A 23,255-nucleotide genomic window follows, 5' to 3' on the forward strand; every position below is an offset into this window, starting at 1 on the left:
CCTCCGGAACCAGGGCAGGCCTCAAGCAACAGGGTGGTCCACTAGGTGTCCAGGAAGTCCTTCTGAAGTCTTCCACAAGGTCAGAAATGTACTGAAGATGTATTCTGGGGGTGCAATATTTATACCTAGTGCCAGCCTTTGAAATGGGGGAATTTCCCAAGCTACCCCCACATCTGGTTCTGGAAAGTTCTTCCCTTAATCTACCAAGGCTCCAAGAAGTCTGTGATGAAAAAAGGCCAGTACCAGGTTCCTTAGTGTGTGTGTGCTGGAGACAGCCCTTTGAACTGTAGGTGGGTAGGCAACAGCTCTGCCCCCAGCCATCCTGGCAGGCTGGCCAAGTCTACCAACACCTAATTCCCTTTTTTCTCACTGGGAGGAATACACAAAGACCAACAGCAAGTAAATCACAGTCATGTGACCAGCCCAGCCAAGTACCACGCATAAGGCAGTAGATTAAGACATTTCAGTGTGGTGGTCCACATCTCCGCACTAAAATGCATTGTCATGCATTTATAGCGCCTCCTTAGCAAGCCGGAGCTGAGCGCTGCTAATTAAACCACACTGACAGAGTAAAGCCTGTTAGCTGGCAACAGCATGTCTGCACTGCTTGTGGCAGGCTTGGGGGCTGAGTCAACTCGCACAGCTGCCTACAAAGTATAACATGATATTCACCTGACACTCCGGCGCAGCACCTCTGATTAACTCAGGATGTCATGAGCGCCATTGCCCAATCGCTACTGCTGAGAAAGCCTTGCAGGGTACACTTTGTGACACCCACACCTGTAGGCCGCAGGTGCAGCATAGTTTACCTTTGGAAGCCTGCCAGTGCAGCTGGGAGCCTGCTGCCAGTGCTGCAACTCCTACCTCATTGTACCTCTTGGGCCGGACGAGACCCAGCAGCGTAATGATCACCCGGATTGCCTCCCAGCATACTCGCGGCCGCTGCTGGAGTGGTGGTCTGGTGCCTTATCACTGCAACCTCGCCCCCAGGTGTGTGATTTTCACAGCTTCAGAGCCTGGCAGCTTTCTGTAATGTCATTCATTTTGTAATTCATATCTCTTCCTCTGATATCAAGGTACGAGGTCCTGTGTCTTTCATAAAGCTACCTATTCCTTTGGGCAATGCTCCCTGATGTGATGTTGGTCACTGTGTTGCTGTAATACATTGTGGAGGCCTCAGGGTGAGCCCAGAAGAAGAAGCCAGTGACAGGAGATCCTTGGGAGGGGGCGCAGTGCGTTCAGCCTCTGCTTCTGAATCCCTGGTGTAATGTAGCACCTCCTTATTCTGTTGGAGTAAGTACTGCGGGGGCACAGTGAATGATCCTGCAGCCTAGTCTGGTGCCATTGGATGGTCTAGAGGAACCCTTGCTCTCTGAGGGGCGAGAACTGCCACTGTGGAGCAATGGATCCCCCGCGGCTGGCTCCACTTGACTGAAGCTGTCAGCAGAACTCTGGGCCAGTCCGTACGCATGTGTACGCCCCCAACAGCAGGATGCCTCTGCAACCCCTAGAAAGGTGAGAGATGCCACAGATGTAGTAAGGGTTGCAAGCAGTAGCACCTATATATAAGGGCCTGTCAGTGATGTAATAACCGGGAGACCTAGCGAGAGATAATTAAGTAATAAGGGGCCATGCACAGGCAATAAGAACATGCTGAGTGAATTATTTCTCAGAATAAAGGATATGCATGCTTTAAAGAACCAAAGATTTAGCCTCAATGCTGTGGTGTCAGCAACATGTACAAATGGGCTCTCTCATGAGTACACAATATGCGGAGCATCATGTTTCAATAGCGGAATACATTCCATGTCTTCTTGTCTTTAGAACAACTTTTATTTATCATTGCATAGTCTGTCATATCAAACATATTCAGGAAGGTCTGGCTTTTTAGTCAACAGTACAAAGAAAAGTTATACTACATGTCCCAGAATGCAATTTTATATTGGATAAGAAATGTCATAAATGGCTGAAAATGTAACACATTATAAGGCTACTTTTGGAAGGCAGTCACCTGCCTTGGCACAACTTAATGTTGCTCTATAGCCATCAGCTCAGGTCTAACTCCCTGATCTTCACATGTGTGCACCCAGCTCCCGAAGGTAATCGAAATCAGCAATGCAGCTTTTGTTTGTACTTTATGCTGCAGTTCGTATTTGCATTTTTCAGAAGTTATTCGATCCTACTGATCTGTTCACATCACCAATCCTGCAGTCTGTTAATATCATGGTTACACATTTGTTTAACTACAATCAAGTTGCAAGGTCACTAACACCCTTCCATTTCTGGTGCCTTCCAGCAGTTTTCAGATCTTTTTAGAGTTTCTTGCTGCTCAAATGGGTGTCATTTCTGATATTTATTTATGTTTTCCTCATCTTCATTGCTTGATTTTGCTTGCAAGAAAGTGTCACTCATGGTCGTTGAATGTCACTCATAATTACACTGAAATTATGAAAATGTCACACATACGCAATCTAAAACCTTGGCTGCTATGTGTGACCTAGGACACAGGCAGCAGGCACCAAATGCTCTACCCTTCTGTTCGTCTCTGCTCTACCCTGACATTTACGGCCAGAGCTGTCGGCATTGGAACTGAGTAACCAGGTTCAAGTCTCAACATCTTCTGAACGTTCTGGGATTCTGGACAAATCACTTAACCTACCCATCCCACATTAACGTGACCATGTTTAATGTAAATATTGCTGATATAAGCGCTCCAGTATCTTGGGGGTTGAGTTTGCGTTATATAAAAATTGCAGAAAAGTGCACAGAGGTCAAAACAAAGCCTTAATGTAATAAGGAGACAAAATCATACCCATTTAGTGACTGATTTTCACAAAGTGAAACCAGACAGCCTGGATAAATCACGGCTTCCCTGCTTAAATTTTGTGATCTTAGGCATAGCACTTTCAAATATGTGATTTCAGAATACCAGCTGCACAAAAGCCTACTGCAATTGTTTTAATAGACCATAATACTGCTTTATAGTGATCTGGGACACAGACAGTGTTCAAATAAAAACTACCCTGCCTCTTATTTTACTAATGGCACTGTCACCAGTTTAAGGGCGGGGAGAAATGGTTCTAAATCCATGTTGAAGGAACTATCACTTTTAAGAAGTACCTCTCAGTGCAGCGCTGTCATGTGACCTATTAATGTCAGAGCTTACAAATGTTAATACAAATATTTTCAAGGTCCAGCTCATGCACAGGCTCTTCTTTCCGTGTATTATGAACGAGTTAAGTTATATATTGGCACCCATTTCGAGTTTCTCAGTAAGCGTGTAAAGCAGATAGATGCATGCATTACTGACGGCTGCAGAGCTCGGTGCGCTGCTGCTTCTGCCTGCGAAAGCCGAGGCTGCCTTCTCCTGAGGTGGGCGAGATTGCTTGTGGGCTCGTCCGAGGTGTCCAATAGGCAGGATGTCCGGAGTCTTCCGAAGCCAGGGGATACACAATCCAGAGGGGATACCACATACTACACAACACCAGAGCGAAAGGTTATAAGCTTAGGCAGGTTCAGCCGGAAGTCCCACTGTCTGCATAGGAATGTTCGGGGTGAGTGTTTGTTTTGACGGAGCGGGGACATACACGAAAACACGTCGGGGTCTTAGCCCCTTCGCTGCTAGGCCTTTTCGCCCCCTGTGCTAAGCCTTTTTTTTTGGCTATTTGGGGTAGTGCGCGCTTAGGCCCCTGTAACTTTTTGACCACATAAGGTATCCACCCCAAATTTGCGTCCCTTTCTTCCAACATCATGGGGATTCCAAAGGTACCCAGGGTTTGTGGATTCCCCTGGAGGGGACCCAGAAATTAGCCAAAATACAGCAAAATGTTGTTGTTTTTTGGAAAAATGGGTTTGTGGGGCTGAAATCACCATTTTCCCAGCTTTTAGGGAATGACAGACTTTTGTCAGAAAACCAACATTTTTTGCACAATTTTGGCATTTTTCTGGGACATAGCCTATTTTTGCTATTTTTTGTGCTTTCAACCTTTTTCCAGTTAATGGTAGAAATGGGTGTGAAAGTAATCCTGGAAAGCTGTACATTTTAGAAAAGTAGACAAAATTCTGAATTCAGCAAGGGGTCATTTGTGTAGATCCATCAAGGTTTCTTTATAGAAACTAACAGTTAAATATAGGAAAAATTTAAAATTAGTTGAAAAAAACAGCCTTTTGTGTCAAAGTTTTCACCTGTAACTTCTTCTAATTATGACTGCTCTTTGAAAGCAATATACCGTTACATCCGCTGGACCTTTCTGGTTGTGGGGATATATAGGACTTGTAGGTTCACCAAGAACCCGACGAACCCAGAGTCAAAAACTGAGCAGCAATTTGCAATGGTTTTTTATTATGTTCCAGGTATATAGCAATTTTTGTGGGAAAATGTATACTTGGAAAAATCGGTATGAAAGACACCTATGTATTTCTGAAATGGGAACGAATTATAGAGTTTAGAAACAGTACATATTTGCACATTTTCGAAATTGGGAATACTAGCATGAGAATTATCGGTCATTTTTCAAAATGACTTCTTTTTACACAATCTCTCTCATTTGGAAGGCAGAAATGCATCAAAAATCAATAGGTAATAACAATTACTTTACAAATCTGAATTACCCTAAGTCTCCCGATAAAAATGGTACCTCACTTGTGTGGGTAGACATAGTGCCCACGATCGGAAATGGCTCAAAACCCAACGTGAACACACCACATTTTCACAATGAAAATGTACCCTTTTTTTGCGAAGTGTCTAGCTGTAGTTTTTGAACACTAGCTCTTCCGGCACCTAGGGAAACCTAGCAAACCTATACATTTTTGAAAACTAGACACCCAGGGGAATCCAGGATGGGGAGACTTGACTGCCTCCCACAAGGTTCTGTTACACAGAATCCCTTGCAAACCTCAAAAATTGACAAACAAAACGCATTTCCCCACATTTCTGTGGTGGATAGTTCTGGAATCTGCGTGGATCCACAATTTTCTACCCACCCCACGTTCCCCAAAGTCTTCAGAGAAAAATGGGACCTCACTTGTGTGGGTCGGCCTAGTGCCCGCGACAGGAAACGGTGTAAAACGCAACGTGGTCACACCTCAATTTCGCAGGGAAAAATGACCCTTTTTTGGCAAAGTGCCTAGCTGTAGTTTTTTAACCTTAGCTCTGCCCGCACCTAGGGAAACCTAGCAAACCTATATATTTTTGAAAAATAGACACCCAGGGAAATCCAGGATGGGGAGAGTTGACTGCCTCCCACCAGGTTCTGTTACCCAGAATCCCTTGCAAACCTAAAAAAATTGTCCAAAAAAACAAATTTTCCCCACATTTCTGTGGTGGAAAGTTCTGGAATCTGCGTGGATCCACAATTTTCCACACACCATGCGTTCACCAAGGTCTTCCAAGAAAAATGTTACCTCACTTGTGTGGGTCGGCCTAGTGCCCGCGACAGAAAACGGCGCAAAACGCAACATAGTCACATCTCAATTTTGCAGTGAAAAATGACCCGTTTTTGGCAAAGTGCCTAGCTGTAGTTTTTGAACCCTAGCTCTGCTGGCACCTAGGGAAACCTAGCAAACCTATACATTTTTGAAAACTAGACACCCAGGGGAATCCAGGATGGGGTGACTTGACTGCCTCCCACCAGGTTCTCTTACCCAGAATCCCTTGCAAACCTAACAAATTGTCAAAAAAACACATTTTCCCCACATTACTCTGGTAGAAAGTTCTGGAATCTGCGTGGATCCACACATTTTCACCCACCCCGCGTTCCCCAAAGTCTTACGAGAAAAATGGTACCTCACTTGTGTGGGTTGGCCTAGTGCCCGCAGCAGGAAACGGCGCAAAACACAACGTGGTCACACCTCAATTTCGCAGTGAAAAATGACCCATTTTTGGCAAAGTGCCTAGCTGTAGTTTGTGAACCCTAGCTCTGCCGGCACCTAGGGAAACCTACCAAACTCACACATTTCTGAAAACTAGACACCCGGGGGCTTCCAGGGAGGTATGGCTTGCGTGGATCCCCCAACGTTTCCTTACCCAGAATTCCCTGCAAACCTCAATTGTAGCTGAAAAAAACACTTCTTTCACACCTTTTTGTGTGGGAAAGTGTGGCATCACCGGGCTCACACAAATTTCCCACCACCCAGCATTCCTCCAGGTCTCCCGATAAAAATGGTGCCTCACTTGTGTGGGAGGCCCAAGTACCCGCGACAGGCAAGGGCCCAAAACGTAGTGAGGTGACATCAAAATTGCCTTTCTCAAAACCACCTGGTTTTTGCAAGGGGGGTCACCTGGGTTTTTGGCCCCGTGCTCGGCGGCCATCTAGGGAAACCTACCAAACCCACACATTTCTGAAAACTAAACACCCGGGGGCTTCCAGGAAAATATGGCTTGCCTGGATCCCCCAACGTTTCCTCACCCAGGATCCCCTGCAAACCTCAATTTTAGCTGACAAAATCACTTTTATCACACATTTTTGTGTGGGAAAGTTGTGGCATCACCGGGCTCACACAAATTTCCCACCACCCAGCGCTCCACAAGGTCTCCCGATAAAAATGGTGCCTCACTTTTGTGGGAGGCCCAAGTACCCACGACAGGCCACCCACACAAGTGAGGCACCATTTTTCACACTTTCACAATTGCCATATTAACCTTCTTGCTTTCTCAAATTTGCTTGAAAACGCAACAATTGCCGACCATATGAAAAAAAAATCTTGGTGGGAGAACCCCATCGAATCCTCCTTATGACAGTCAGGCCACATGTTACTCAGCCAGAAATCTTACACCTCACCCCTTCCAAATGTCACCAGCCACCACTGCTTGCATTGCTCTGGATTTCTAGGCCACACAAAGGCTCTGCGTGGCTTAGTAAATCTCACTGAATCCCTTGAGCCGCCTTGCGTGACGCAAGGGCAATGCAAGGTCTTTGCAAATCTGGCCCCAAGTGTAATAAGTTTTGGGAAAGGCCACAACATTTTGTTTATTCAGGAAGAACCTTTTTTGTATTCAATGTAGCTCCTGTTGTTTACATTTTTTTTTATTACTGGTGTGTTTTAATAATTGTTTTATCTGTTGGTTGTGTGTTGCATGTGCAGCCCTTAGAAGCTTTGCCTTTGTGTAGTAAAGACATGCATGTAACGTTAGGTGACTTGAAACATATGGTGGAACAATATTGCCCTTTATATATAGTGCATTCTCCATCAAAATGGACTCTTTCTGCAGCTTAATCATCAGACACAGCTACTGGAACTTCAACTTCAGTTTAATAGCTGTAGCGTGGGGTATTAAGGGCCACATGTATCATGCATTTTATCGGTCGCAAACGCCCCAGTACCCCTGAATGCGGTCACTCACATGCGATTAGCCAATTGCTGAAGTGGGCTGACCAGTGACCCTGCCTAGCCTGTAGTCTGTAGTGGGAAGAAGAAAAATATGAACGACATATTTATAAATATAATTTTAGGGAAATTAAAAGGTTTTGGGTAACATCAGACATAGAAATAACATAATGCGATATCCTGAAATAACGGGCATTTTCCAACTTCAAAAATGAAAAAAAAAACAATACTTCACGTAGTATGGACCTCAAAGTTCATGGGCATTAATAAACAGAAATGCCCCAGGCCAGTAAGAATCTTACATTTTCCCTATTTTTTTTTTTTACATTTGTTTATTGGCATTTAAGAAAATAAACATTAACAAGGTAACCAATCACAAAATTAGGGAGCCGGGAAGGAGTAAGGGGAAAGCAGGGGATGTACAGTTTACATCAATTTATATCATTTGACAAGTTGGCGTAAGGTACCCCACTATTCACCAGTCAGGGAGCGGGTGGGAGGGATGCGTACGAATCTCCAATTAGGCCACAAAAATGGAGTGCAGTTGCAGGCCAACAGGCCCGCTCCTGGGGCCCCATCAATCCCCGCAGTCGTGGCAGGCCTCGGAGGAAGCAGCTCAGTCATTTGGGCCCGTCACGCTGCCAGCAGTTCATGGTGTAGGAGTCCCCCCTCAGGGTGCCTGTTAGGGGCAACAGCAGGGCGGGCTTTAGGGCAGTGCAACCGGTGCGGCTGCACTGGGCGCTGAACTCAAGTGGGGGGGCGCTGTGTTTAGCAATAACTTATAAATGGAGAGATGAGGGGCACTTTTGCCCGGTGGTAGTGGGAGAATCTGAGGAGGTGGTCATGGGGTATGGGGGCAGCAAAAATAATTTTCGAACTGGGCGCCACCAGTGCTAAAGCTGGCCCTGGGTGACAGTATAGTGGTTGTGTCTGCCCCCGCAGCATCCGGCTCACCTCAGGAGATTTTTGGGTTGTCAGGGAGGAAAGGGCCGCTGCACCACAAGGTGTTGTCGGGGAGGTAAGGAAAGCCACTTTAAAGAGCTTGCAGCTCCCACCCCTCCCTGAAGGCACCAGCCACCAGATCTGCAGTGGTACATGAAAAGCAGCTGCAGCACCACCAGGCGGTCGCGCGCTGCAAGCCCGGTATGCAGTGTCTGGCGTCGCAGATTTCTGCTGGATTGTGAAGTTGGCCGCCAGAGCCCTGCTATGCGGTGGCCATCTTGCTGCCAGGCTCTCTAGTGCCCCCTATTTCCCCATACTTTAATGGCCTCAGGCCCTATTGACTATTGGTGGACAGCAAATATCAATTACCTGAGACCCTAATTAATAGGCTTGGTAATGAGCAATAATGTGCCCTGAGAGTAATTATCCTTTTTTTTTTGTTTTTTTTTGTTTTCCAAAAACCTTTATTATTCCAATAAATTGTACACTGCTATTCAGCCAACAACCCAGAGGCAGGCAGCTTGGTTATGTAGCGGTATACCGCCTTAGCGAGTCCTGGCCGTACATTTGAGTAGCATACCAATAATAGTACCTTAGTCAATAGTCAACAACAACAACATGAAGCGAGATCGTCAGGAAAGTGAACACTGTCGATGAGACAGGACACGACTGTCACCACTCTGGGCCATGTGCTGCCATGCCTGTGCAGACATTAGCGGAACCACCCATGCGAGGCGCATTGCAGCCTCAAGAACGATGACACCAGGCTTCCCACATGCGTGCTTCTCTCCGCAACCCCATCTCAGTAGCCCCAACGCGTCAGACTCACAATCCACCCTCTCAGCCATCTTCCAGCACTTCCGCTCCCGCCAACCAATCCACCAACGGCTGCCATATGTCTACAGGCTTTGAACGCTGCGGCATCTGGTCCCAGTAGGAAGTGAGTTGTTCCCTACAGTACACCGCTGATCCTACCCAGGCCGATGCTTTCGGCGGTGCCTTTTTCTTCCAGTGTATCGCTATTTGGCGCTTGGCAAGTAACAGTAAAAGGGCAACAAGCTTGCGCGAGCCAACAGGCACCTTCATCACAAACCCCAGGAGGGCCACGAGCGGGTCTGGCTCCATAGTCGTTCCCACGATCTTACCAATAGTATGGAAGACCGTATCCCAGTACCTCCGCACTGGTACACACACCCAAACGAGGTGATAGAACGTAGCCTCCCTCTCGCCACATCTCCAACAGTTCGTATCGGCCCGCAGCCCCATCCTTAACAGCTGTATGGGCGTGCGGTAAGTCCTATGCAGGTAGTTGAAATGTATTAGCCGCAGTCTGTAATTAGGCGACAGGTTTTCGAGTTAGGTGCAACAACACTCCCACTGTTTCTCTGTGATACTTATGCCCGCTTCGCCCTCCCACAGTGATCTGGCATCCACGTGTGCAACAGGCGTTGCGTTTTGAGTAGTCCTATAGATGCGTGTAATCCGTTTGCGCGAGGAGGAGTTCGAAAGTATGTCTTCCAAAGCCGCCAACGTCGGCGGAGCGTTTGGGAACATAGTGTACCTGTGTTTACAAGCCGACCGCAGTTGGTAATACAGAAGTAGCTCCGATGCCGTCGGTTCAGGCGCTGCTACCATAGCCTGCACCGTCAGGAAAGTGTCGTCCGGATACAAGTCTCCCGCCACTCTCAGGCCACAGGTCTGCGCCCGGCGCGCCACCGCTGCATCCGTCAGTGGACCCAGCAGCGGGTTAGCCGCAAGTGGCATACTTGGCGCGTATAGGTCCGCTATGCCCGCACGCTTAGCAATGTTCGTCCAAGCCCAGCGTACCACTTCAACGGTGTCAACGTCTTCGTGGGGGCGTTTGTAACTCTGGTACACCGCTGTCCGAAGTGGGCAGGGAGCCGCCACGTCCATCTCTATTGCCACTTGGGGCTGGTAAGGGATGGGGTGATGCCAATAATGTAAGTATTGAGCCTGCGCACTGTACGCATATAGTTCAAAGTCCGGGGCCGCGAGGCCGCCCTGTCGGAAGGGAAGTGTGAGAAGGCTCCAGGCGACTCTGGGCTGCTTACCCGCCCAAACCAATTCTATCATGGCCGAGCGAAGTCGGCGAAAGAATGCCTTTGTTAGTGGCACGGGGATATTCGCGAACAAGTAGAGAAATTTAGGCACCACCACCATTTTCGCAATTGCTATGTGGCCCGTCAAGGACAGCGGCAGCTTCTTCCATCTCTGAATTTTGCTCTCCAACCACTCCATAGCCACACCAAGGTTGGCAAGCACTATATCCTGAACCGAACGGCTCAGCTGAATGCCCAAATATTTGACCTCGTCCGCCACCCAGTCGATCGGAAATTCCGTGTGGCACTTGTTCGTACCATCGGTCAGTGGAAACATTGTCGATTTTGACCAGTTAATATCAATGCCTGTGAGGCCGCTGTAACGTGTCACCTCTCTCATCAGCGGGTCAAAATTCTCCGACGGGTTCAGCATATATATGGTGATGTCGTCAGCGTACATAGATACGAGTAGGCCACGCGTCGTGAATCCGATGCTGCGGTGAGTATGATGTTGCCTCAAGCGAGCCGCAAGCGGCTCCGTCGCAATAGCAAACAGCAACGGCGACAGCGGGCAACCCTGTCGGGTCCCCCTGGTTATGGAGATCGGGGCGGACACCTGCCCATTCACCCGCACCCTGGCCGTCGGATCGTTATAAAGTATGCCAATACGCCTGGAAAAGGATGGGCTGAACCCCATGCGAGTAAACAATGTTCGTAGGAATTTCCACTCCAGGGAGTCGAATGCCTTAGTGGCATCCAACAGCGCAGCTGCGGCCTGCAGCTTGGGATCCAGATAATGCAGGAGCCCGAATAGTACTCTCAAGTTATGGGAAGTTGACCTCTCCATCACAAAGCCCGACTGATCAGACAGCGCAATCTGTGGCAGCATATATTTCAAGCGGTCTGCAAGCAACTTCGCGTATATTTTTGCATCAAGGTTAATTAGTGAAAGTGGACGATATGAGTCGGGACAGATCGGGTCCTTGCCCGGTTTAAGCAGCGTAATAATTAGAGCCTCGCGCATGGACTGGGGGAGGATTCCCTTTTCTACCGCCTCCTCAAAGACCCCGTGCAGTCTCGGGACCAGGATGTCAGCAAATTCTTTATAGAAGGCCGCTGTCAGCCCGTCAGGGCCGGGTGCCTTACTAAGTGGCAGAGCAGCTATTACCGCCCGTATGTCATCTTGCGTGAACGGTAGATCCATATATTGTCTAGCCCTATCACTGAACCATGCTAGGGCAATAGTGTCCAGATAGTCGCCGAGCACCGTGTCCTCCGGTGTCACCCTGGAGGTGTATAAGTCCCTGTAATAGTCTGTCATGGTTGCCAGTATGGCCGGGGGCTCTCGTACCACGCCACCCCCCACCTCCTGTAGTTCCAGGACGTGATCTGACCCTCGCGGTGCGCGCAGCAGGTTCGCTAGCATACGTCCGGCCCGGTCACCCTCCCCATACCGTCTGGCCTGATGATCTTTAGACAAAAATGCAACCTCCCTGTCTGCTTCCTCTTGATATCTGGTAAGCTTCGACCTGAAGTCTGCCCGCAACTCATCCGTCGGGGCATCTATCAACGCGGTCTCCAGTTGCGCAAGTTCAGTTTCTAATTTACTCAATGTCTCTCGTATGGATCTCAACACTCCCGTCTTTAGTGACATGCAGTGTCCTCTTGTCACCACCTTACAAGCCTCCCATAACGTGCCCGGCGAGTCCACAGTGCCCCCGTTTATTGCAAAGTACTCCTCCAGTTTGTCCCGCAGTTCCTGCTGAAATACCTGGTCGCGCAATGCCCGGGAGGGAAACCTCCAGCTGAATGGCTGAACGTATTGGGGCGGTGTGGACAGTGTAAGGAACACCGGGGCATGATCGGACAGAGATCTCGGCAAGTGTGTCACCTCTAATACCGTCGAGTGCAAATCTCTGGATAGCAGCCAGTAGTCCAGCCTGGACCAGGCCGCCCTATGGGCCGTTATGCACGTGCCCGCGCGTACCCCGGGGTGCAGCGACCTCCAGGAGTCCACCAGCCCTGCATCCTGCATGATGTAGCCGAGCTCTTCCGACGCCCTGGGGTGGTGTTCCCTAGTCGTGCCCTGTCTATCCATGGTGTCTGACATTACGACATTATAGTCCCCACCCCACAAAATCGCTGCCAGGCCACGGGCCTGCATCTTATGCCATAGGTCCCCGTAGAACTCTGGGTTGTCGTCATTCGGGCCATACACATTCACCAGTATCACTCTCATTCCGCACAGTGTTCCCACTAGTATAATATATCTGCCTCCCGTATCCCTGATTTCCTCATGCGTCTTCCAGTGAAGTCCCTTCCTGATTAGTATCGCCACCCCTCTGGAGTAGTTAGAATAGGAGGCGTGAATGATCTCTCCCCATCTATAATGTTTGAGCAGCTGCGCCGCGCTGGCTGTCAAATGTGTCTCCTGTAGGAGGCAGAGGTCCACGTCTTTTCGGAGTAAGAAGGCCTGCACCAATCTCGCTTTGCGTCTGTCATTCATACCCCTTACATTCCAAGTAATGCATTTTATTGTCTGCACGGCGACAGGCATATGAATAAAACTCGTTCCAGTCGCAGACCTGTTCCATGTTGCACTCTACCTGGCCCCTCCCGTCTGACAGACATCTCAAATCCTAACGGACCAGCGGGCCACCATGCCCGGCAGAGGCCAGAGTACCATATGCTAGGTGACTGTCGACAGAGCAGTGAACATTGTACGATATACGTTGCAGCATCAAATCTCGCTTCCTCTGACCCAACTTTAGAACATAAACAAAACCCAACAGAATCCCCCAAACTCAATTGAACCCCGTCCCCACCCGCTCCAACCCCCCAATTAGGTTGTGCACTGTCCCCCCAGGTCCTCCTCCCTACCATAAAAACTGTATCTACAGTCATTGGTCGTAACCGATGAGTGGGAATCATCCCCTGAGGTACGCAGGTTGGCCACCTACTAACCCTGTACTCATGCCAGGGTGATCGAGCGCTGACCCAGTGTGGCCGCTCAAGGACCCCCCCACCCAGTCTCGCAATTCTACACACCTCCCCACCAGCATCTGAAATTGACCCTCCAGAGCACCGGACATTCACTAGGACCCGGCCCGGCCCGGACAGGCAATACCCATCGGCATATCAAAAATCAAACGGTGACAGTCATTCAACATCACTTAGCCTGTCTCGCTGGTCCGGTCCGCCTGCGGCTGCGTGAGTCTTTTGGTCCTTCGCCAGTTGTTTGGCATATTGCAGAGCCGCTTTCGCGTCCAAGAAGAAGGATGGTTTTCCGGGACCTTGTACCCGGAGCTTTGCAGGGTATATGAGGGAGTATTTGGTGCCCGTCTGTTGGAAAAGTTTTTTCGCCGGCAGAAATTCCCTCCGAGCGGCCTGTACCTGCATCGTATAGTCGGGATATAGTGCAATGTGATTGCCTTTATATTGCACATCGGTCATGTCTCTTGCCATGCGCAATATCGTGTCCCGGTCCCTATAGTTTAAGACACGTGCAATGATAGGCCGGGGCGGCGCTCCCGGTTTAGGCCTGGGCCCCAATGATCTATGCGCCCGTTCGACAAGGAACATCGATGATAAGCCCGACCCAAATAGTTCTTTCAGCATCTGTTCGACATATTGCTCCATGTTAGTGATGTCCGTTGTTTCCGCCACTCCCGTGATGCGGACGTTGTTGCGCCGCGAGCGCGCTTCCAAGTCCTCATTTTTTTGTTGTATGAGCGCCAGGACTTTATCCATGCCCCGCAGTGTTTTGCCCAGGTCGGTTTGACTTTCTTCCGTATCGGCCACTCGTGTTTCCAGTGACTCTACTCTTCCTTCCTGTTTGTCCATGCGAGACGTGATACCGTCCATTCGCGCCGCCAGCGCGTCCATTTTGCCATCTATGCCATGTAAGCTCGTTTTCAGTTCCTGAAACATGGTTTTGATGTCCGCGTCCTGTACGCCACTCCGTTCTTCTCGAGCAGGCTCAGCATCTCGGTGGTCCTGGTCTGGCGGTTTCTGTTTGGACTTGTCGAATGTAATTTTCGGCTTTCGCGTGTCTGGCTTGCCCATGATTGCCTCCTAGTGCAGTCGGGTGACGTGGGTAGTCGAACCGCACTCTCCTCACACAGCAGTGATCACCACCCACCAGGGTCTCACAACAGGCAGCAGGTAGAGCAGGCATCACTAGCAGCCAACGAAGCTGTGTCTTCCAGATCGGGTTATACCCGTGATGCGACGATCCATGCGGGGGCAGATGTAGCGCGTTCCTCCAAGCCCAGGCCAGTTCTCATGCAGCAGCTCTTCGTCTGACCCCCAGGGCAATGCAGCACAGCTCGCATGGACATCCACCGTAGCGCCCTTGTCCCGTGTCCAGTCACCCCCCCCGGCACGTCGTCCGCCAGTAGGGGAGCCACGCGACTCGGCGCCAGAGCCAGCCAACTCCCGGATCCTCGCACGGCCCCACTACTGCTTCAGGGGTCACTGGTCCATAGCGCGACCTCTCCGGCACCGTCGTATGGCCAGGGGCAGGCCCAGCAGCCGACCACGTCCCTCAGGTCGCCGCCCTGGGGCCCCCGATGTCAGCCACACAGTCGCCCCCGACGAAGATGGCCGCCACTCCACCGCCACCACCGGGCCTGCCGCAGCACCCAAACGTACAATCAAAGGCCAAGTGATCCGAGGGCACGGATCGGATTCTCACCCCACAAGGTCTGGCAAAGTGGCCCTCCAGAGCGGGGCCCAGCAGCTTCCGCTGAGCGCCGGCACAGGCGCCCCCCTCTCAGTCCAGCTCTCGGAGCACGGCGACTCGCCCTGGTCCTCCCCCTCGCCTCACCTCCACATTGTCAGCGGCAGTCCACAGCACCGGGTGTCGCCGACCCAGCCCCGGTGCTTCAGCTGCGGGGGGGGGGGTATGCGCCGGGCAGGCCGCGCTCCCCCCAGCCGGGTGGATCCGTAGATTGCCGCCTCACCGCTCGGTCCGCTCCCGGGCCACGCCTCACGCAAGCCCCCGGCGCTCACGAGCGCAACAGGCCGCCACGTCTCTCCGCCTCCAGCAGGCCGCTCTCCTCTACAGCTCCACAGACGGGGTCAAAAGTTCCAACGCACGGGGCGGTCACTCGAGGCACCCTGCTAGGGTCAGGAGGTCCGAGCCCACACACCAGTGAAGCACATAAATGAAGGATTTATTTGCTCGATCGGCGGAGCTGCGGTTTCAGGCAGCCATTCCGCTCAGCAGCCAAGCCACGCCCCCGAGAGTAATTATCCTTAATTGATCCTTGCAGTGATTCAGAATAGAGCCCACGTTGCTACAGAGTTTAATAAACATAAAGGTCTCCAGCTTGTAAGGAACTTTACTGTCCCTATGCAGTAATTAACGTTCCTTTGCAATGCTTACCAATATGCCCAGTCAGCATGGAACATCTTTTTTCTTAGGACCAGAAATTCGTCACAACACGATTGGAGAGCCTTTAGAACCTCACACATGAAGTCAAATTGCTTCCCACAGAGGCCGCTATATAGTGCCACCCTCTACTGTCCATGCACCTCAAGTGGACTAGCCTCCTACCTGAATATAGGAAGAATACACAAACATAATTCTATATTTAGACATCTCTCTGCTTAACTGCATGCTTAAGCACAGCAACCAGCTTGCCATGACATCTTTGAATTTTTCTGACTATTTCAGAGGAGGGCTACACCTACATTTCAAGTTGCCCATGCAAATTTGGCACACCTTTACCGAACATAATGTACAGTGATCCACTGTTAATCAGAGATTATGCATGTTTTCTTATAGTTTAGGAGTCTAAAACTGTTGTTTTTCGCAGTCTGTTACTAGTGGGATTATTTACACTTCGACTAACCAGAATAATGCATCGTCATCTATATTGTACTGCAAAGGTTAAACTTACATCATGCAGTGTAATGTGTGGACTTTGCAGTTTAGCAGCAAGTGGAAGTTTTAACAGTTGGGTGAACATGAAATGCTCTGTATGACTTTCAAGTTAGGGGATAATTGATCTGTTTGCTCAACAGTTTTAGACTGGGAAGCTAAAGATGAGATGGTGTTCACTTTTGAGGCCTGGTTCTTGCTGAGGATAGTTTGTGTATTGTTCCTTACATCTATCATGGGTTAGGGCCCTCATCAAGACTGGTCATTTGTGACAGTGAGAGTGCCGGAAAGGGTAGGAGACAGAAAGAGTCAAGGACATGGGGAGGTTTCATTAATTTTCTTTAGCTCGACGTCATTCATGGAGCTCCCTCTTACGCTTCGCATTATACCTTGCAGTGTTTAAAGTGCATTAAAGTGGCAACATTAAAGCTTCAGTGTTTAAAGTGCATTAAAGTGGCAGCATTAAAGCGTGCAGTGTTTGAAGTGCATTAAAGTGGCAACATTAAAGTGTGCAGTGTTTAACGTGCATTAAAGTGGCAACATTAAAGCTTGCAGTGTTTAAAGTGCATTAAAGTGACAGCATTAAAGCGTGCAGTGTTTGAAGTGGCAACATTAAAGCTTCAGTGTTTAAAGTGCATTAAAGTGGCAGCATTAAAGCGTGCAGTGTTTGAAGTGCATTAAAGTGGCAACATTAAATCTTGCAGTGTTGCTGTTCCTGTTCTTTGTGTGAGGATGCACTCAATTTTATTACTTCTGTTTTACTGTTGTTTGAGGGAGAGGGGGACCTTACAGTGCTGCCATCTACTCTGTACCTGTCACTTGTGATGGGGAATTTGCACCTTGCTCTCCAATGGTGTATCTGTGTTGTGCTAGTGAAGGTTGGTAAAAACCTTTTGTTTTTGTTGTTGTGTGTGTATATATATATAATCTAACTTTACTTTTCCCTCTTCCTTCCAAGATGGATCTCTGCAAGGTCATCTTCCCCTGTATCCACAATTAGAACAAGTGACCCAGAGAAGTGAAAATAATGGAATTTCTAAACAGAAAACATGGTGATGGAGTACACATTTGTTAGCTGTGCCATTCTTAGTTTGTTTTTCTAGGCCCTGCGCTTATGCACACATTCCCTAATGTTAAAATGCAGTCACGTGTATATGCAGTCAGGCCTATCTTTCATGTAATATGCACCATTAGCGTTTGAAAGCACTGCCACACATAACACCCCCTTCTTGTGAATTGTCCATCAGAATTGACAGTCACTTGCCCCCATCTTGAATTCAGACGAAAAAGTATGGCGATTTATAACTCTCATCGCTTATGTAGTGTTGTATGTATGGTATATCATTATAAATGGCTCTTGAGCAGTAAAGGGTGCTCAGTGGATATTCAGGATTCTGCTCTGTGCTACAGACCATCATTTGTTCATGGTGTCCTTTTTCAGTGATTCAGTTAAGCACCGATTTTCCTTCCAGGTGCATCCAGTGAAACGCTTGTTCATTTATCTAGCAGTAACATCACAACAAATTCAATTGCACCCATTTTTATAATTTGTGGCAATCCTAGCCAAACACTAGAGTAAAACATCCTAGTATTTGTGAAGCTGATCTTAATGTGTATTTGACTGCATTTAATATTTCCTTACCAGCCACCATTATATGTGAAACTGACCATTTTGGGTTCAAAGCATAAACAAATAGTTTCTAAGCTGCCTATGGTAAGCAGCTTTTTAATAACATTGTAAAACATGGGATTCTGCATCTCTGTATAAAACCTCATCTCTAATTTCCTAATAATAGACGAGTTGTCATGCACCCAATCACTGATTATAAAGACAAGACGTCAGAACTCAATTGTAATCACTTATTACAGTTGAAGTTTGATGTCACAATACCTGCTGCTAGAACCAGCAGCTCCGGGGAAAGGCAAGTCAAGTCACCTAGTATAATTAAAGCAGCAATTTATAGAAGGAAAAGGAAATGTGTTTTTCTTTCTTCTGCTCTGCCGTTCAAGGTGTAAAGAGAAAGGAGATATTTATAGCAACATGTTTTTGCATTCCTTAGGTATTTATACAAAAAATTGAGTTCCTCTGCATGTTTCTGCATATTCTGAGATACAGTCCTTATTTAAAAATCTGACTTGTATTAAACTGATTATAATATCTTTTGCAACAAATTCCTAACAGCTTTTTTGATGTGTTTAATTTTGCACTAGAAATTCTATTTTTATTTTTCATGTTTGCAAACATGCTCTCTCTTTCTCATGAAGCTATGTGGCAAGGATTTACATGGTTTGCGGGAAAAGTGATGGTGTGAGCATGTGCTACAATGAATAAAGTACCCACTGGTGTACATGATAATAATATTGCAAGTCCCCTCAGAGTTCTGTAATCTTATAAAGGAAATCAGCTTTTAGACTTGTCCCCCTATCTTGTCATGGAACTCCTCAGTGCCTTTGAATATCCTTATAATGTACTATATGGTTACTTTGTCTCTTATATTATTATGTTGCGTTATGTTCAACTCGTGTTGCGTAATATTCCGTTGCTGAGTCTAACTGTTATGTCCTCTTTCTATAATATTTAAACTATGCTAGCTAATTAGTCAGCAAAAGACACACAGATGATGGACAGAATATGGAATATGGAATAAATCAAACATTCACCCCCAGTCAAGAACTCTGGGTTAAATCCTTCATTCTTTTGCTCACCATGCCACCCCAGGTTAGACCCAGCCATATGCAAATCAGTCTTAACCCTGCTTCTCATGAGAACAGGCCAGCCCGAACTGCCAAGCCAAGCCCTCCCTAGACCAGAAACAAGCATCCTGGGACCTGTTTCTGGGTATCACCCCTCATCAGCCAGACAAGCTTGAATCCATCATTCAATTCTACACACTCCTAGGAACTGTGCAATCCTTCATGTTTGGTTTTCCTGTTGATAGATCAGGATTCTCAGTTTATAGAACATGCTCTCTATACATCATACTCATTAGGAACACCATCATTATTTGCTAAATAGAAATTAGATCAGTATCATCACTTTCTAGGCATAAAACAATGGATGCATTGCGTGTCTTTTCCAAGCACTTCTAAATTCTACCCATCTTTTTTGTGGGCTTTGTAGAACACTTATTTCAAATCTGAGTTTAATTCGTCTGTAGATAATTCATTGATAGCAAAAGTGAAACACTTCTGAATCAGCAAACTGGTGACTGACTCCCTGAAGCTGCGAGTTAGCAAACTTTCAATAAGCTCTAAATGTAATTAGTGGTGAGGATCTGGCATTATTGCTGGAGCTTCCGAATTTGGAACTGGGGAACCAGGTTCAAGTCCCAGCGTGGCTCAACATCCTGTGATTCTGGGCACTCACTTAACCTACCTGTGCTTAAAAGTGAATCTTATGCAAAGCCCTTCAATGCCCATGGGCTGAATTTGTTCGATATAAAAAAATCTTATTTTATAGTGATGCTGATGGTGTTGAGACAACATTTTCAGTCAGTTCAGCACCTAATGTTTGGTGTTCTGTGATCTGTTCCTGTGGCCATACTCACATAGACAGCTTGCAAGAATCGTCTGCCACCAATGTATATTTTTATTTTTTTATTGGGTTGGACAGACTGACATGATTCAGGTAAACTACCCACAAAGGCTTCTCGGAGCGAAGGATCCTCAGAATACAAACATCCAGGCACCAAGAGTCTGAATTGTCCAGTCTCTCTTCCAGTACAGCTGTGCATTTTTCCATACCATCTGCCTTGGTGTGGAATGACCCTACGTCAGCGCATAGTATTTCTGTTGTGAGGTCAGAGATCTTCGCATCCATGGATCCCAACACTGGACCTATTGCTGAGATTTATTTTAGTGTATGGTGGCTTCATGCGTGGGTTAGCCGTTTTGTTGCCCGCCAACCAAATCCGTAAAAAGTTGTTACTGTGTGGCCTCCCTTGTTACTTGACATCCTACCCATTGGTTGGTATGGGGCGCGGGTCAGTGGAAGAAAAAGGGATTGTGGTGTACTTTAGTTTAGCTGGCACAGGTGAGTTTAGGGCTGCAAACAATCTCAATACCACTTGGACAATGTTGTAGTCTAGGTCCTCTTATCTAGTCACTCTCAATTAGAGTCCCAACTGAGCACAGTCATAGTCGGTCAACAGGCTGGGTTATAACAGGCCGTGGGAACTCTTTCTGGTCTTCCATCTTCCCTGCAACTCTCACTGTATGGGGTCTGTTGCCTGTGTGGAGACAGGCTCAACCCTTGTTGGCAGTGGAAGAGAGGTCAGCTTGGACAGCCTTAAAATGGTGACAAGGGTATGCAGGCAGAAGAGGGACCCTGGCACTGTCACTGTTCTGGGCCCCCTGGAAGTAAGTCCTGGTCTGTCTGGTGGTTATGATCGCTGATTCTGCGCTCCTTTTGTGGCCCGCTCTGCCCCACCTTGCTGCTATGTACTACATTACCGGGTCTAGGTGCCTAATGTGTTCTGTGGCCTCTGCGCCTGAGTCTTCCAGAAAAGATCCGGGATGGAAGGGAGAAATCAGAAGACCTCTTCATGGAGATCTTCCGTCTCAGTCTCTCTCCTTGGCGGAGTGGAAGGAGCGCACATAAGGCAGTTTGGGCAACTCTGCTCCCTTCGAGTCTGCGGATCTCTGTTCAAAGGTCTCTGTCGGCTGTCCGGCTCCACCCCAATGGGTTTAGTTCTAAGATCAAGCCGCCGATGTGGGACCACAATAGAAAATGTGTTTCTGTTCTTTAAGCGTTTTGAACGAGGCACATCCAGTTTCAGAACTTTAGTAAATATGTGTATTTTTTTAGGGCCAACTTGAGGTAGCACATTTTAAAAATAATTGTTGCAAGAAAGGAAGGGTAAGCCAGTTCAACCCCGCCAGCACACTTAAACATGCCCTTAAGAAGAGTAAATTAGCTTGCATTAACATTTTAGGATACAACCTGTTCTCGGAACGGGAATACCTACAGACATTAAAGTTTCTGGGCGTGGGCCTGTGAAAGCATACCCACCATAAGGCAGAATTTCCCATTTGCCATAACAGTTTGTTAGACTGATATTTCACCAGTTCTAATTTCCGGAATCCTGATTGAAAGTGTCCCTTTGCAAATAAACTATTTTTATGAGCACCTGATTTGAACTTGTGTGAGCATAATATGATCAATGAATTTGGCCAAATATTTGTTTATGCCACACCAAAAGAAGCGTCAGAAATCATGATGTAATACAATTGCCTATATCAATAACAAAACCTGATGAGGGCAAGTGCCCAATAAATGCTTAATGTGGTTTATTTGATTAATTCAATCACCGCCTTGGTTTGGTTGTAGGTGACACTGTATCCAGGAGTTTTCTAAGGACGGTGCAATGCAATGTCACAAAATGTTTCCAGCTGGCCTAAAGGTTTCTAACGCACTCAAGCATCTGATGCGAAAACGGACCGCAGTGACGACTTGGAGATCATTCCACACAAATTACAAAGCTTGTGTCGCTCAAAATTTTTCCGATTATGAATTCATTAAACAAAATTACAAATCAGAAGTACCAGAGTACTTTAATTTTGCTAGTGATGTACTGGACAACTGGGCACGAATGGAAAAGGTAAGGTTTGCATAACGTTAAAAAGCGGTCGTCAGACCTCATAAGTTGTATATTTGACTGTACCTCATAGATTCGTTTTCAAGAAACCTGCTTCCCACTTTGCCTTCCTCAGTACCTCACCATAGATATGTTCTGCCTTGTTTTGCTAATGCTATATCCAATCCAACAAATGTGTGCATGTTTGTATTAATGTAAAGCCCGCCAAGAATGTTTAAGAGTTATATCTGAGGAAACTGGACTAATCGACTCTCCACCACTGTCAACAGAGTCTTAAGGTCTTTCCCCGAGAATGCCTGGATAATTCTGCAATCCCATAAAGTATGCAAAAATTCTCTTTCGTCTGTCTGACATCTTAGGTAAGTGGGGAAGGAATCCCTCTGAGAGTGCAATAGCATGTCTGGTAAGGTAAATGCTCTGGAGATAATGGAACAACGTGTGAGTCTAAAGCATGTAGACATGTTGATTTCATTGGGTGTCGCAAGTTCTCTTTGCCATTTTGTGTACTCAAGGAGACCTCAGTTTTTCTTCCGTGCTGTCATTAAAGCGGGGAATGTCTCTGTGGAGCTTATCACCAAAGTCTTGCAAAGACAGGAGATAATTTTATCTCGTAAATGGGAAAGAGCTAACTTGTCTGCCAAAAGATTGAATTCTCAAGTATTGTATCTTTCATAGATTCACTTGCTTGCATCTTTCCCGTCGTCCTGGTGGGAGTCCCAAGGTAACAGTAAAATAGCAGTATTAAAAGTCAACATTCAGATGCCCATAGGAATTCACTTGCGGTTAGCAACCTATTATCCTTGTTTTAAAACATTCAAACTCCAACCAATCAGAGCGTAGACCATAGAGTGTCCTTCCCCTGCAGGGCTACCATACCTCAGATTTCTTACAGCACGTCGTGTGTTAGGGAGTCTCCCTGAGCTCTGCTCAATCACAGCGTTTCTACTGTTACCCTTTTGAACTTCCAGCTAGCAGTTCATTTCTTCACTTCAATCTTATTCTGAGGTACAGTCCAGAAGCGTGAGTACCCATTTTTCCTTCATTATGTCGCAGTCTAAAAAAGGGTTGTTTAGGCTCTGTAAGACTTGAGGAAAGTCCAAACTATATTCTGAGGACCCACATAAGGAGTGTCTTTATTGCCTGTATCCAGACCACATGCCCAGAGAATGCAAGTACTGTTGTGCTTTCTCCACAAAAACTTTCAAATACAGTGAGGGTAGGCTTCTTCTCTGGTTGCAAAGGAAGAAAGTGGCAAAAGGCTCTGACTCGGAGGCTGAGGAGAAGCCCCATACCTCCTCCAGAAAAAAGAAAGGAAGATGGGTCTTCCTCTTCATTTAAAGACCCTAAAAAATCCAAGTCTCAGAGTAAAGAGAAAGTAGAGGAAAAAAGGGATAAAAAAGACCAGTCCGGTCCCTCTTCTTCTCACCAGAAGTCTGGTTCTGC

General features: G+C 47.3%; 1 protein-coding gene across 5 annotated transcripts in view; it reads left to right on the forward strand.

Moving 5' to 3' along the window:
- Window positions 1-23,255, forward strand: part of LOC146796486 (acyl-coenzyme A synthetase ACSM3, mitochondrial-like) — a 411,246-nt gene that overhangs the window by 76,351 nt on the left and 311,640 nt on the right. For 4 of the 5 annotated variants that reach the window (XM_085629088.1, XM_085629091.1, XM_085629092.1 and 1 more), the window contains exon 2: window positions 21,545-21,815. In XM_085629088.1, coding sequence (XP_085485214.1) covers window positions 21,582-21,815 — 234 coding nt within the window. In that variant the 5' untranslated portion in view covers window positions 21,545-21,581. Of the gene's footprint in view, window positions 1-17,173; window positions 17,268-21,544; window positions 21,816-23,255 lie in introns of those variants that run through there. The other variant, XM_085629090.1, reaches the window with a different exon arrangement.

This window comes from Triturus cristatus, chromosome 10, assembly GCF_964204655.1.
Source record: "Triturus cristatus chromosome 10, aTriCri1.1, whole genome shotgun sequence".
NCBI lineage: Eukaryota > Metazoa > Chordata > Amphibia > Caudata > Salamandridae > Triturus > Triturus cristatus.